Below are 14,322 nucleotides of genomic sequence, written 5' to 3' on the forward strand. Positions count from 1 at the left end.
TTGCTTGAGGGCTGATAGAGAAGGGGTTTTGTTGACAGGTGCTTCCCTATCCTTTGCTGTGTTATATTTTTTTAGACATTAACTGGGCAATACTTCTCAACATTTACTCGGGAGCGTTAGCCAGAAAAAAATAATCTCTTCTAAGGCTGGCAGTGTATCCAGATCACACTCCCTCCTGCAACAATGCTGGTTTTCTGTTCCCACAACACACTGCTCATCTCAATCACCTTGCTGCACGACCTGGATACACTGCGATGAAGACAAACCATCTTCCTCCTGGCGAATGTTCCAGAGTAATATCTCATCACTAGTAGTTCCCTGCACGGTTCTGGAACACTTTGATAGAGCAGTTATAAAGCAAGGCCCTGTAACGGGAGGATATGGATATCTGTAACTGCTCCGCTCGATTAAATAAACTTTAATAAACCCATGACTTCGTTTTGCTTTGGGTCTCAACCATTACTGTACAGAATTTGCACGAGTTTAAATGCAATTTGGGCTTGCCTGTGGCGTCACGCGTGTGGGCGGGGTTATGTTAATGAGGCAATGGATTTAAAGGCAGTTCGACAGTGCAACTGGGTCTCTAGAAATTTAACAAAGTACCTGCGTTTTTAAAAGGGAGATGATTATAATAGCAATTTAAAATAAAGAAAATGAGGACGTTTTTATTGGCAAGCGCAGTTGTGTTCCTGTCTGCAGTTTGTGCGCAGCGTGGCAGTAAGTATTGTTTTTTTTTTACGTTGTATATGCGATTAAATGTATTGGGACTCCTAAGTAATACTGCAGGTCGAATATTCACAACTGATTTAAATGTACTGAATGTAAAGACCATATGCATTCATGCCAATTGTTCTATAATTGACTGATGCAAAGGAAACTGATGCATAAACGAGGTTTAAAGTAAGTACGCACGTTTTAAAGTAAAGGACCGGCTGTTTTCATGGGGTTTAAAGGATAAGGGCGACTTACAGTTGTTACAAGATATCACATTATTTTTATATGCAATTATTTTTTACACATTATTTTTACATACAATTACCCATTTATACAGTTAGGTTTTTATTGGAGCAATCTAGGTAACGTACCTCAAGGGTACAGCAGCAGTGTCCCCCACAGAGTCCAGAGCCCTAACCACTACTCCACACTGATGCCTTTTAGTTTACTCCCGAGGGAAATGTGCTAGTAACGCGTTTTGGCTGGATTGGAATTTTAAAATACTAAATTGCAATAGACTTGATAAAGCTGTGGTGTTGGATATGTGGGCAAAACTACGAGACCACTGACCAGGAGGAAAGATCGCTGCGAGACCCGGATTGGGTTTATTTAGGGCTTCTGTTTTTCAGTGTTTTACACGACTTTAATACTCTCCTTTAAGAATTCAATTAATACCTGTTAAGCCATTACTGTCTCTCAATCACAGCTGAGAAACCTGCTAATAGAAAAACTGATTTCATTTACAGTTTTTTTTTTTTTTTTTTTTTTTTCTCCTGTGAAACTAAATGGGATTGTAATTGGCCAAGCCTTAATCTTTAAATTTACAAGCAGAACGAGATCGCAACACGATAATAAGAGAGTAATCCTTCATTAAAGCTGTGATAAAAAAAAATAAATAAAAAAAAAATAAACAGTATTTTATGCTGGACACACTATTGCAATCGTTACATGCAACTATTTACATTAATACAGGCGAGTCGCTTCTGCTTGTAAAGGAAAGTTAGAGTTACGATTTAAAAGCCCATTGAGTTAAAACGGGAAAACGTATATTAAATCAATGTTATATTAACGTTTTGCTCAGATGTGATTGAGGTGCATGAATGGCTTAACAGGTATCAATTGCATATATATATAAGCATGAAGCCCTTTGGCGCGCTGCTTTTAAACACCGCAATGCTATGGCATGAATGAGGAATCGGACCTGACGTCGTTGCTCAATTAGAGACCATGAGAATGACACTGAGGTCATGACATGAGAGAATTCTAATGTGGTTATCAAAATAAAGTAATTAAGCAAGTAATTACAGGCTTGTTCTTCAGATCCTAAAACAATACGCAATTTTTTTTAAATAGGGTACATACTTTTATATACTTTGGGTTTGTTTGAAAGTATTTATAATGACTCTACACAGATTCCTTCAGACACTAATAATAATAATAATAATAAAACCACACTAATTCTGTATAGAAGTCTTTCTCAATGTCTAGACATGGAGAGTCTTTTAGTTGAAGCGTTTGTCATTGGATTTCTGAAGTTTCTTCTAGTATTTCTAAATGCAACACTGTTGCATGTTTGGTTGTGGGTGAATACACTTGTTTGTTTTCCAGATTTAAAGCTTGAAGAAGTTTATTTAAAAAGGCTTGAGACTCAATTAAACGATGTCTCTGATTTCACGGCAGTGTGAGTGGATCACAAGGTTAGCTCTGGCTTCCTGGATTAATGCTGGTTATGTAGCCACTGTGACCCTGGAACTGCAGCGCTGGGATAGAATGAATGTCTTCACAGCTTGGAGAAACGCCTCAACAGCGGGCCATGGTTTCAACTCCTTTCATCCTGTCTTTACTGCTGTTTTGAAAGGATTTTAATTTGTGTAAAATGAACAAGTTTTACTTGTTTTAAAAAAAAAAAAAATAGGAGTGAAGACTCTAGTAAACTCTTTGAAAACATAGCCCATGGTTTCTGATGTACATATGTCCTTTTGCAGCATTTTCCATGGTTCTAGTTTCCCATGGTGTGCCATGTTTAATGTGCTTACCTCACTGTGCTTTACAATGCTTAACTACTATGCTTTAGCTTTCCCTGTGCTTCATTACACTTTGCTACAGTCTGAACTTCGCTTTGTAGTCACCCACACGTGGACTGTTCCTGTATGTTGCTGTTTGTTTAGATGTTGAGTGTTAATGTCTTCCAATATTACAGAATCGGGGTGGCTGTGCTCTTAAAGGAGGCTCTTCATGCTGCAGGGGTGGCTGTGCTCTTAAAGGAGGCTCTTCATGCTGTAGGGGTGGCTGTGCTCTTAAAGGAGGCTCTTCATGCTGCAGGGGTGGCTGTGTTCTTAAAGGAGGCTCTTCGTGCTGTAGGGGTGGCTGTGTTCTTAAAGGAGGCTCTTCGTGCTGCAGGGGTGGCTGTGTTCTTAAAGGAGGCTCTTCGTGCTGTAGGGGTGGCTGTGTTCTTAAAGGAGGCTCTTCGTGCTGCAGGGGTGGCTGTGTTCTTAAAGGAGGCTCTTCGTGCTGTAGGGGTGGCTGTGTTCTTAAAGGAGGCTCTTCGTGCTGCAGGGGTGGCTGTGTTCTTAAAGGAGGCTCTTCGTGCTGCAGGGGTGGCTGTGTTCTTAAAGGAGGCTCTTCGTGCTGCAGGGGTGGCTGTGTTCTTAAAGGAGGCTCTTCGTGCTGTAGGGGTGGCTGTGTTCTTAAAGGAGGCTCTTCGTGCTGTAGGGGTGGCTGTGTTCTTAAAGGAGGCTCTTCGTGCTGTAGGGGTGGCTGTGTTCTTAAAGGAGACGCTTCTCTTCATTATAATAAGACCTGTCCATGTCTGCAGTGCTGTTTCATACTGGGATTCATTGCAAGACCGTCTCTATAATGAATGTAAAGAAGAGCCAAAACAACTTTCATAATCTACATTGTACAACAACAGTGCTCTCTCCATGTTTTCTATGGAGTTCAGCTGTGCTGTTATTACTCAATATTGGAATGGCAAATCAAGCATGGGGGGAGGGGACAGGACTGTAAAATTACACTAGAAGTCTTTTAGAAGGGATCCTCTTCTGTATATCCATTGAATCCTATATATTTAATTCATAACTTCACTTGAGCGGAAGATCCCAAGGAGTGCTGACAATGAGTGATCCAACTGTTTGGATGAAATATATATATAAAGCAGCACTAGCAATGTACATTGTGTTTTATAGTGTTGACTGCACTGTATACCTTATTTCTGTAGCCATACATTTGAGAAACGCTGCAGTTTTTGCACAGTATATCATGCAACCCATATCAGAGTTTACAGTAAATGCGCAATGTTTCCATGCTTTTCCCTTGGTTTTACTATGTATTGGCTTGCCATGTTTAATATGCTTTACAATACCTCTCTGGCTTCACAATGCTTAGCTATACTTTGCCATGCTTTCACTCTGCTGTATGCTGTGACTGAGAAACTTTTACAAGGGGGGGGGAAACAGTATCCAACGTTAACTAGACAGGAATGGTGCGCTTATACATTTTTTAGACATGGCTGTGAAACGCACACAGAATTACACAAAAACAAACCGCAATTTGTGGTGTTTGGGGATTAGGAGAGCAGCACAACTCGGCTGAGTCACATGAAAAGGATTGCAGGGATTTGAGGGGTCGCATGACTAGCGCTGCCTGGATCCCTGCTCCTGACCCCCCTTGCAGGGAGGCAGCTGAGAGCAGGCACTGGGTCATGTGAGGGGCCGGGGGGGGGGGGGGGGGCATCATGTGGGAATCTCATACACCCCCAGCTATCCTTCATCAGTTTGGTACTAGTTTTAATTAACTTGTTTTACCCTGGAGACCTGAGTTCAAATCTGGCTTCCCTTTGTTTCGCACAGTAAAAGCACAGTAAAGTGTAATCCTGCATGGTGAAGTATAGGTAAGCATTGCAAAGCACAGAGGTTTGGTAAAGTAAAAACCATGATATACTACGGTATAGTATAACCATGAGAAATCTGCAGATTTACAGTGGGCCGATTAGTTTAATAAAACTTTAGTTAGCCCACATCACTGAAACCAGCTCCCTCTATCTTTATAAACTCAGAAATCGGTTTTCCCAAAGCTTGACTTGGTTAAATATGTTTTTAAAATGAATGAGATCAACAGACCTCCATACTTGATTACATTTGTCGAAGATTTCGTGGCACAGTAAAATAAAAACTGAAACAACCACTTCAAATGTCATTTTAATGTGTCTTAATTCCTTGACTATTTCAGGGTGTTTGCATCATTATTATGCATTCTGTTGTTCCAATATTAAGTTATAATTTCTCTAAATCTGCCTTTTCCTGCTTGTCTGGAGAATCCTAACTGCCGGGACTGATCCGCCTTCCTCCTTCCCTTCACATGTGACAGTGTAGTAAAGCATAGTGAATGCCTGGCCCAGAGAGGTACAGTGGAGTATATGAAAAACATGGCACGCTATGGTAAATACATAGTATAACCATGGGGGAAAAATACATTGTATAATCATGCAAGATGCGAAAAAACGTTTTGAAATGGATTCTCACCCCGTCATGAGCTTTTGATGCCGTTTCTCCTGTTTTATTGTTAAGTTGCTCAGTCTAACGTCTGTCCCTCTGTGTCCATCAGGGTCCGGGGCTCCGAGAGGCTTCTCCAAGTACCGCTCCTGGAATTCCAAGCTGTATCCCGTCTGGGATGATGGAGATTCCAGATATCGGGACTGCTGGAGAGGTAGTCTTATATTAAACAAGTTCATTTTTTAGCTTGGTCTTGAATCATGAAACTTGATAGGGACATTCCTATCACGGATTCTCAAGGTTGACTGTGATACCTGATGAACTGACATGTTACCAAGCTACTGAACTCCAGAGACAAGGGCCCAGCCTGTGCTGTCTCCACCTGACCAGTAGAGGTCACTAAAGCACAGAGGAGAACTTTCCCCAGATGGTGAATGTCTCTCACTCTTTTCCAGGCTGCATGTCCCTTTTTGAAGGAACACCTTCGAAACACGAGAGTTGCTTCTCGGAGTTTGAGTCCTTGTAGGAATAACAATTCAGAGCTTTTTGTGTGTCGAGAGATAGTCTACAGTATTCCCCTGATTAAACGACACCATTAATCAAGTAAAGGTTACTTATGGGTTCATAATAAACCCAGGTTTTTGATAATCGGCAGTAGCAGATGTGTTTTTGCCCTGTAGATCACAGTCCTGTCGTATCTGAGCCCGTGCCTGTGTGTTGGCTGGTTCGTGGGTACAGTAAGCGACTCTGTTTCCTCAGGTGGCAACGTGTCCTTGGAAGTCCGTAACGATGGCCCGACCCTGATCGGTGCCAAGGCCACTTTCACCATCCAGCTCCGTTTCCCTGGCAACCAGACCGTGCTGCCCGACGGGCAAGTGGTGTGGGCGCACAACTGCACGGTCAATGGTGAGAACAAAACCAACTGCATGACTGACCATCACCACAGCTTTAACAAAATCATTCCTCTTAACCAAAAGATCTTTCCTACCTAATGTGATTTACCTTCTATTTGCATGTTTCTGTTTCCCTACACTTCCATCTCTGGAAACCTTTCCACATATAGTCACCGCTAATCACCCACCATTAACACTCCTCACAATGATGGGTGCTGTGCCACAGAGCTGCCACAGGGAGGTGCTGTGGTCCCCAAGTTACATAATACCAGCACACACAGTTCAGTCAGTACAGCGATGAAGGCTCTAGCCAATGTGTGTGTGTTTCAGGGACTCATTTCCGGGAGGGGGAGCCAGTGTACGGCAATGACACTTTGGAGGACTGGGACGGGGTATTCCCAGACGGGACTCCCATGAGGACCTCGGGCAGGAAATCGAAGTTCGTGTTTGTGTGGAAGGTGTGGGGTAAGAGCGCTGTCACACGGTCTCTGTGCAGGGACCCAGATATTCTGAGAAATTCCCTTTGACGTGTGTGTCTCTAACTGTGTTTACATAGTAGTTACTTTGTAAATGTAGATCTTTTTTGCACGATATATGAAAGTACTAAATTGTCAGAAAAGGGTCGAGGTTATACCGTGACAAATGTACACGAAGTACATTGTGACTCTGCATAATAATGTTGTGATTGTGCAAGTGCACATGTAACTACTGTGCAAATACATAACAGACTGCTTGATGTAAAGTGTTCCCTTCTCAAAGGGAACTTCTTCTACAACACGAGTGTGTGACCCTCAGCTGTGCTCCTCTTCACAGGGAAGTTCTGGCAGGTAGCGGATGGCCCCTCTTCCTCTCTGACCGTCGTCACGGACTCCGTCCCTCTGGGCTCCTACTCCATGGAGGTGGTGGTGTATCACTCCCGCGGGCGAGACCAGTTCATCCCCATGGGCACGGCCACCACCGACTTTGCAATCACAGGTAAGACTGGCAATGGAACAAGGGGAGAGATGACCTCCCTCAATGGAACAAGGGGGGAGAGAGATGACCTCCCTCAATGGAACAAGGGGGGAGAGAGATGACCTCTCTCAATGGAACAAGGGGGGGGGGAGAGATGACCTCCCTCAATGGAACAAGGGGGGGGGGAGAGATGACCTCCCTCAATGGAACAAGGGGGGAGAGAGATGACCTCCCTCAATGGAACAAGGGGGGAGAGAGATGACCTCCCTCAATGGAACAAGGGGGGGGGAGAGATGACCTCCCTCAATGGAACAAGGGGGGAGAGAGATGACCACCTCAATGGAACAAGGGGGGAGAGAGATGACCACCTCAATGGAACAAGGGGGAGAGAGAGATGACCTGTTTAATTGGATTGTTGTCTAGAAATGATTCCACTCCCATGACTTTCTTCCTGGTTAGTAGCGCTGTCTCACACGTTCTGTTCTGCTTCCTGCTTTTCACTGCTTGGTTTTAAAATAAAGCCGTAGAACTGTTCTCTCCCACAATAGAATTAACGCCATCTCTTGATGGACAGTCCAGCTCTCTAGAAGTGGAGAGAAGCACAGCATCTTGGTTGTAGTGACACTGAACCTGTTTGCTGTGCTTTACTGTGACCGATTACAGCTGAAGTGTAATAAAGCACAGTGAGAACATGGTAACGCAGAGGTAAGCATTGTCAAGCAGACCGGTATGTTAGAGCGCGTCTTTAAAAGGGATGTCACGTAGGCCTAAGTAAGTAGACGGCATAGAGAACCCACAACACTTTCCTGCTTGACTTTGTTACATGATGATACAGTTCTGTTTAATCAGAAGCAAAGAGCCCCAGTTTAATCTTTTTCTCTCTCTCCAGATCAGGTCCCATTCTCTGTGTCTCTCTCCCAGGTGAACGACCTGAACCAAGCAGACCAGAGCTTCATCCAGAACCGGGCCGTCTCCTTTACTGTCCGCCTTCACGACCCCAGCCAGTACCTGAGCGGCTCCGACATCACCTTCAACTGGGACTTCGGGGACAACAGCGGCACCCTGATCTCCCGCGGCCTGGCCGTCACTCACACCTACCTGACCGCCGGCTTCTTCCAGCCACTGGTCATCCTGCAGGCCACTATCCCCGCGGCCGGCTGCGTCACACCAGGAGACCCCCCAACCCCCGGGGCCCCCACCGGGAGCACAGGCCTGGTCTCCTCGGAGCCAGCTCCTCAGCCACTTGGCACCACCGGTGAGACTGGAGTATAGCGGCAGAGCAGAATGCAAAATACACTCAATCAAGTAAACCTCCCCATATCAAACAATGCAAGGGTTAAGTACTTTCAATTTTAATATCAAGCATTTTTTAAAACTTTAGAAACTCTCAAACAAAAACATATATTGGGCTGCATTTTCAAAGCCTCAACTCCAGGCTTTTAGAGACTGAAGGACACAAAACATCTGTTAATTTTACAACTAGAACCGAACAATAGTCCATTTATTTCAGGTCACAAGCAGTCTGTATGATGGCACGAACATGTTGCCATCACCCAATACCTTCTCGTGAAGGCCAGTCTATTATATGATTTAAGACCATCATCCCCTAAATTAGACCAAAGCAGCATGGGAGTGTTGATTACCTGGGAGCCCCAATACTATAGCCCTTGTGCAAGTCAATAGTGCAAGCATGAGAAACATTGTGAAGGCCAGAGGGGAATGGTAAAGCATGTTAAACATGGCATGCTGGAGTATAGTATCCACATGGGGGGGGGTATCACTGGCTCTTCACTTGGTTCATTCTGGATATGCAGCCTTTGCTGTTCCACAGACCTGTACTGGACAGCTTCATAAACCGGTTAACTCAGTGTTTTAACTCCTAATTTCTTCATTTTCATGAACAGTGTCTTCCGCCTCAGTTGCCCCGGTTGTGGTATCTACCCCAGGACCTGCCCAGACCTCGAACCCAGCTGACCTGGACCTGGCAGTGCCTGGCTCTGCTGCTGCCCCGGCTGCAGGAGAGGACACCATTGCTCTCGAGGCGTCCGTTGCCCCAGCAGACACGGCTGTGGAAACAGTTGCCCCAGCAGCAGGAGGAGACACAGTTGCTGAGGCAATCGCGTCAGTTGCCCCAGTAGATGCTGTGGACACAGTTCCCCCGGTGGAGGCTGTTGAGACAGTTGCCCCTGACACAGTTGCCCTAGCTGCATCCGTCGCCCCTGTAGAAGCAGTTGATCCCGTCAACACAGTTACCCTGGTGGAGGCAGTTGCAGACACAGTTGCCCCGGGGGTAGCCCAGGTCTCGACTCCAGTCTCCTCTGTGGAGGAGATCATAGACGCTGTGACCCTGGAGAGCGCAGGTGAGGCACTGCTCTGTACAGGATCACCATTAGCTGGATTATTTCAGGTTCTGAAACCTAGAAATGTAATGTGATTGTAATCCTGTGAGTCTTACCTGTTTTGCACTGATTAGCTACATAGGTCTCCACTGTGCAGTTTTGAAAAACACTTTTCTTTTGATATCTGGTACTGCACGAGGTTAAAATTTACATGCTTTACTCCTGAATCTGTTATACTTCCTAGGTCGTTTTCACATCAGCAGTGTCATGCATGCAATGGGAGTCAAAAGATATGAAAGCATCTGGATTTGGTTTATAAAACATTTCATAGTTGATCTGGCTCTTGTTCTATAACTGTTTTCCGTTAGGATTCTTCCTAAATGGTATTGCTGCATGCCTGGTGGTCCCCACAGAACAATGGTTCATTTTAGGGGTGTTTTGGTTCTGTAGTTGTCTTGGTTAGTAAGCATGACAAATCATGCAGAAACAGTACAGGATCCTACAGAACACAAGAGATATTAAATCGGTAAGAAAGTACATCGTTCCCGAGATGGAATTGTATTTAAAACAAAGCCTCGTGTTTTTGTTTTGTCCCTCTTCAGATCTGGTGGCTGACCCTACCATGGTGGCTGTGGAGGCTGGCACGATGACTGCAGTGGCAGTGGAGGCTGGCACGGTGGCAGTGGAGGCCGGCACGATGACTGCAGTGGAGGCTGGCACGGTGGCAGTGGAGGCTGGCACGATGACTGCGGTGGCAGTGGAGGCTGGCACGGTGGCAGTGGAGGCTGGCACGGTGGCAGTGGAGGCTGGCACGGTGGCAGTGGAGGCTGGCACGGTGGCAGTGGAGGCTGGCATGATGACTGCGGTGGCAGTGGAGGCTGGCACGGTGGCAGTGGAGGCCGGCACGGAGGCAGCAGAGGTGCCGCTGATTGTGGCAAAGCGGCAAGCGCCTGCAGCAGCTGAGGAGAGCTGCCTCATCTACCGATACGGATCCTTTTCCACCGGCATCGACATCATCCGTGAGTGTGCTGCCCAACCAGTTACAATCCTTACCTTTTTACTAGCAGCAATCTTACCTCTTACATCTGCAATCTTTCAGTGCCTCGCTTGTTTAATTGATTCTGCTGCATTCTGGTACCTTTGCTGTTGATCACATGGTCTGATTGCAGCTACACCATTGGAGTTTGAACTAAAACACAAGGTTTCAGGAAGCAACAGCAGCAGCCACTTTGCAGCCACTTTTCATCCACAGCCCTGTCTTTTGAAATCTGCAAATCCCATTGAGTCCTGGGATCAGCCTAGTTCTCTGTACCTTCAAGTGCACTAGTGTCTTGTTTGCATCCAGAACTGGACACATTTCCAGAGGGAGTTTAACTGGTGCCTCGCATGATCTTGACTTCCACCCTTTTGGTTTGTCAGCTAACACTGTAATGCTTGTCCACCTGCCTCCCTAGAGTTTCCTCCTCTCCTCCCAGTGTGTTGCTCACAGTGTTCTCTCTTGTCTCAGAGGGTATCGAGAGTGTGGAGATCGTGCAGGTGCAGAATGTGGAGATGGAGCTGGAGGCTCTGCAGAATGCAGTGGATCTGACCATCACCTGTCAGGGCAGGTAAGGACATGAGCACCTCCAATACACACTCTCCAAGGGAAGCTTCTACAGCAGGAAGGACTGTCCCAGACACACATCACATTAGCTGTACTGGGTATATGGTGTAGCTTGTAATCCAATACAAATCCGCAGACACAGAGTTTTTATAATTGGAATTGGTCCATTTTTCACATGGTAGTGATAATTGTCATTTGTAACTGTAAAGCCATCAATAGTTCTGTACTTTAAAGATTTTAAAAAAAGCTTCATGAATTAAAGTTTCCACTAAAAGTCTCTTTCAATATCTACAATTTTGAATTGACTTGCTTCCTACTCTTGCAACAGTGTGCAAATGTATTAGAACACCCCATTGTGTCTGGTGTGTTGTGCATATGAAATCAAACCACTGCAACTGAAAATCTTGGAAAACTGTCAAAATAGGCTAATTAGTGATTTAATTGATTTCTTTAAGACCACACCTGCAATTAAATAGTAAGACAGGGAACACATCCACAAATGGTAACATGCAGGAGACTTTTTAGAAGTGGTTTTAAGATGCCCAATTAAAAGCACACTGGAAATTGAAATTCTCACAGTAGGAGGTTTGCATGCAGGTAGGTATATAAAGGATACACATTGAGGGGTTCTAATACATTTGCACACTACTGTGGGAAGGAGGATCTCTTACTGGTCCCTTGTGTGTGCTGATCTGGCATATGTTGATATTAACCCTGCAGCGTGACTGGTGCCAGTTACAGCAGGTCACATGTGGAACGTTTAGATCAGAAAATACTTGGTAATTGACTTGCCAGCTGCGCTAGAACCCACATCCATTCTCTGTCTCTCCTCGCTCTCTCAGCCTCCCTAGCGAGGTGTGTACAGTGATCTCGGATGCTGATTGCGCGGTGCCCGTGCTGACGGTGTGTAACGCGGTGCAGCCCTCGCCGGAGTGCCAGCTCATCCTGCGCCAGGTCTTCAACGAGACGGGCGTCTTCTGTGTCAACGTCTCCATGACCAACAGCGTGAGCCTGGCCATGACCAGCACCCGAGTCAACATCAACGCAGGTGTGGCACCAGACTATCACTGCTCCAACCCCATTCCAGCACTGTCACCACCCTGCCCCTTTAATAATGAGCACTAGTCTAAAACTTCACTCTCTGCTCTCCAGCGCTGTTTGTTTAATAGAATTCATTTTGAGTTTTTGGAAGTGTGAAAGTGTGTGTTGTGTTCCAGCGTCTGGCTCATCCATGGCTGCCACGGTGGTCCTGATCGTGGGGATGCTGTTAGTGGCCAGTGCAGTGGGGGCCGTCGTCTTCACTTACAGGTGAGCGCTTCACGATCACACTGCTTTTGAGTTCTCAAGCATCTTGAGCAGAGCACCGTACAGCTCAAACACATCTACTGCAGGTTATTGTAAAATCAAAATCCACAACATGCAAGTCTGTTATGAAAGGATGTGGGACTGCTGCTTTTAATGAGTTCTGCTTCAAAATCCTTCAGGGCAGCTGGGAGTGGAAATCTGTTCTGCATAAAACCCAGGCATTTACTGTCAGCCCTCTATGAAACCCATCACTGGAGACCCCAGCACCTACTGTCAGCCCTCTGTAAAAGTGTAGTGACTTTTGCATGTGGTGATGAATGTGTTGTTCAAGTTAATCCCAAACATACTCGGTTGCATTGAGATGTGGGGATTGTGCTGGGCATGGAAGATCCTTGATATCTTCTGCTCCTCAAGCCATGTCCGCACACATTCTGAATGGGTGAATTCATCCGAGTACCTGTTCAGCTGTGTTGGGTGATCTGCAACAATGCAAGTAACTCATTCGTTTGGCTTTCTGGAGTAATCTAGGAACCTGGAGTATACCTGGAGAACATGCCCCACAGCAGGGTAATAATAAAGCACTCGGGCAGTTGTGTATATTGGCAAGGAACCTGAACTCTATGCCGCCTCGCCCCTTAAGTAATAAAACACATTTTTACTTTTGCTTCAGGCGTCTGAAGGACTACCGGCCCCTGAACGAGGACCCCACAGGCAGCGTGCAGACGGGCTGGGCGAGCGAGAGGACCTCTGTGCAGATCTTCCTGCGCAGCATGTTCACTCGGCAGCCTGTAGGGGAGAACAGCCCTCTGCTGCAGGGCAGGGTGGTCTGAACCAGGCTGGGACCCACTGCTGCCTGCCTCTCACCACAACCAACCAATTGGTCTATCGGATTCCAGGACCACACCCCCCAACCAACCAATCGAATGTCAGTTTTCTTAAACACATCTTTACCGACCACCCCCCCCCCCCCCCCTTTTTATATTCAATCCCTGGCCATCATTTTGAAGGAAGCAGGTTTCATAGACTGATTTAACACTAATCTCTTAGTTCTTTGACTCAAGTTAAAATGTTTGTCATCAGATCTGATAAATTTAATTTTCATATTGCTACATACAAATTCAGCTGGTTTACACAGATTATCTCTAATCTTGCACTACGTTAAGTGAGATTAGGATCCTATGAAACTAACCAAGTGTGTTGTATGGTTTTGGAGTAACTGTTATGGACTATCCTAAGGTTAAGATAGTTCTAGATTGGTGCAAATCAGGGTCTGTGAAATATCATTCTTTTGTTGGAAGCCTGTAATCCACCACAAACTGGTGCAGTTCACTATGACAGTTGGCTAGCTGTAGGAAAGCATTGCATTCTGGGATGCTGTGACACCCACTCCAATTCAGTCGTCTCCATTAACAAAGACCCTTCTTAAATAATGCATCTCCAATTCAGCCTACTGAGCTGCTAGAGATTTCTAGGGAAGATTTTTGTCAGTACAGCCAAGGTTTTAATTCCTTTAACATAGAATTCTTATAGGGTAGGGCTCTCGCTCACTGTGAGAAGCTGAGAATATCTAACCATGCTTTGGCATTTCTGTTCCAATTGATCTGAAATCAAGTCTTGGTTTTCCCTACTCAAACCTCTCTCTCTCTCTCTCTCTCTCTCTCTCTCTCTCTCCTGGTTTTTTATACATACAAACTTCTGTCAATCAGACGTAAATTCTTGGACTGGTTTCAGATTATTACTTACAAGAAGGTATACACAAGGGTTGCTCCTGACAATAAATGGTTAAAACTCCTAAAGGTAGTGTCTCTTCTTTTGATGGTGTTGTGTCAAGATTTTAAATATATGTAGGAAGACTGAAATCAGTTACAAGTTGTTGTTTCATGGCACTTAAGAACTAACGAGATCCTGGATCCCAATCCCAGTTCATCGAGGGTAAGCCACGTTGCCTCGTCCTGGCCCAGCCAAGCTGTGTGATGCTGTAGGAGCAGGAAGACAAATCCCTCCTCCCCGCATCGGCACCAAAA

General features: G+C 45.4%; 1 protein-coding gene across 2 annotated transcripts; it reads left to right on the forward strand.

Annotated features, from left to right (window-relative positions):
• Nucleotides 1-559: 559 nt before the first annotated feature.
• LOC131720887 (melanocyte protein PMEL-like) lies at nucleotides 560-14,094 on the forward strand. Of its 2 annotated transcripts, XM_059013289.1 has the most exons (13): nucleotides 560-717; nucleotides 5,317-5,418; nucleotides 5,964-6,110; nucleotides 6,428-6,562; nucleotides 6,911-7,072; nucleotides 7,941-8,306; nucleotides 8,956-9,411; nucleotides 9,993-10,057; nucleotides 10,289-10,409; nucleotides 10,898-10,997; nucleotides 11,836-12,041; nucleotides 12,211-12,301; nucleotides 12,969-14,094. In XM_059013289.1, exons 1-13 carry the CDS (start codon nucleotides 654-656, stop codon nucleotides 13,126-13,128), a joined length of 2,175 nt encoding a protein of 724 aa, XP_058869272.1. In that variant the 5' UTR covers nucleotides 560-653; the 3' UTR covers nucleotides 13,129-14,094. The 2 variants fall into 2 exon arrangements, with proteins under 2 accessions (XP_058869272.1, XP_058869271.1); XM_059013288.1 differs by having other exon boundaries at nucleotides 9,993-10,409.
• Nucleotides 14,095-14,322: the final 228 nt, after the last annotated feature.

The sequence above is a fragment of the Acipenser ruthenus genome, chromosome 45, assembly GCF_902713425.1.
Source record: "Acipenser ruthenus chromosome 45, fAciRut3.2 maternal haplotype, whole genome shotgun sequence".
Classification (NCBI taxonomy): Eukaryota; Metazoa; Chordata; class Actinopteri; order Acipenseriformes; family Acipenseridae; genus Acipenser; species Acipenser ruthenus.

Excerpts from the sequence above, each read along its gene's own strand:
- LOC131720887 (XM_059013288.1), top strand. The coding sequence starts at position 654 with ATGAGGACGTTTTTATTGGCAAGCGCAGTTGTGTTCCTGTCTGCAGTT. Across the intron at positions 5,419-5,963 it reads ATATCGGGACTGCTGGAGAG|GTGGCAACGTGTCCTTGGAA; the intron begins GTAGTCTTATAT and ends CTGTTTCCTCAG. Across the intron at positions 10,998-11,835 it reads ACCATCACCTGTCAGGGCAG|CCTCCCTAGCGAGGTGTGTA; the intron begins GTAAGGACATGA and ends TCGCTCTCTCAG.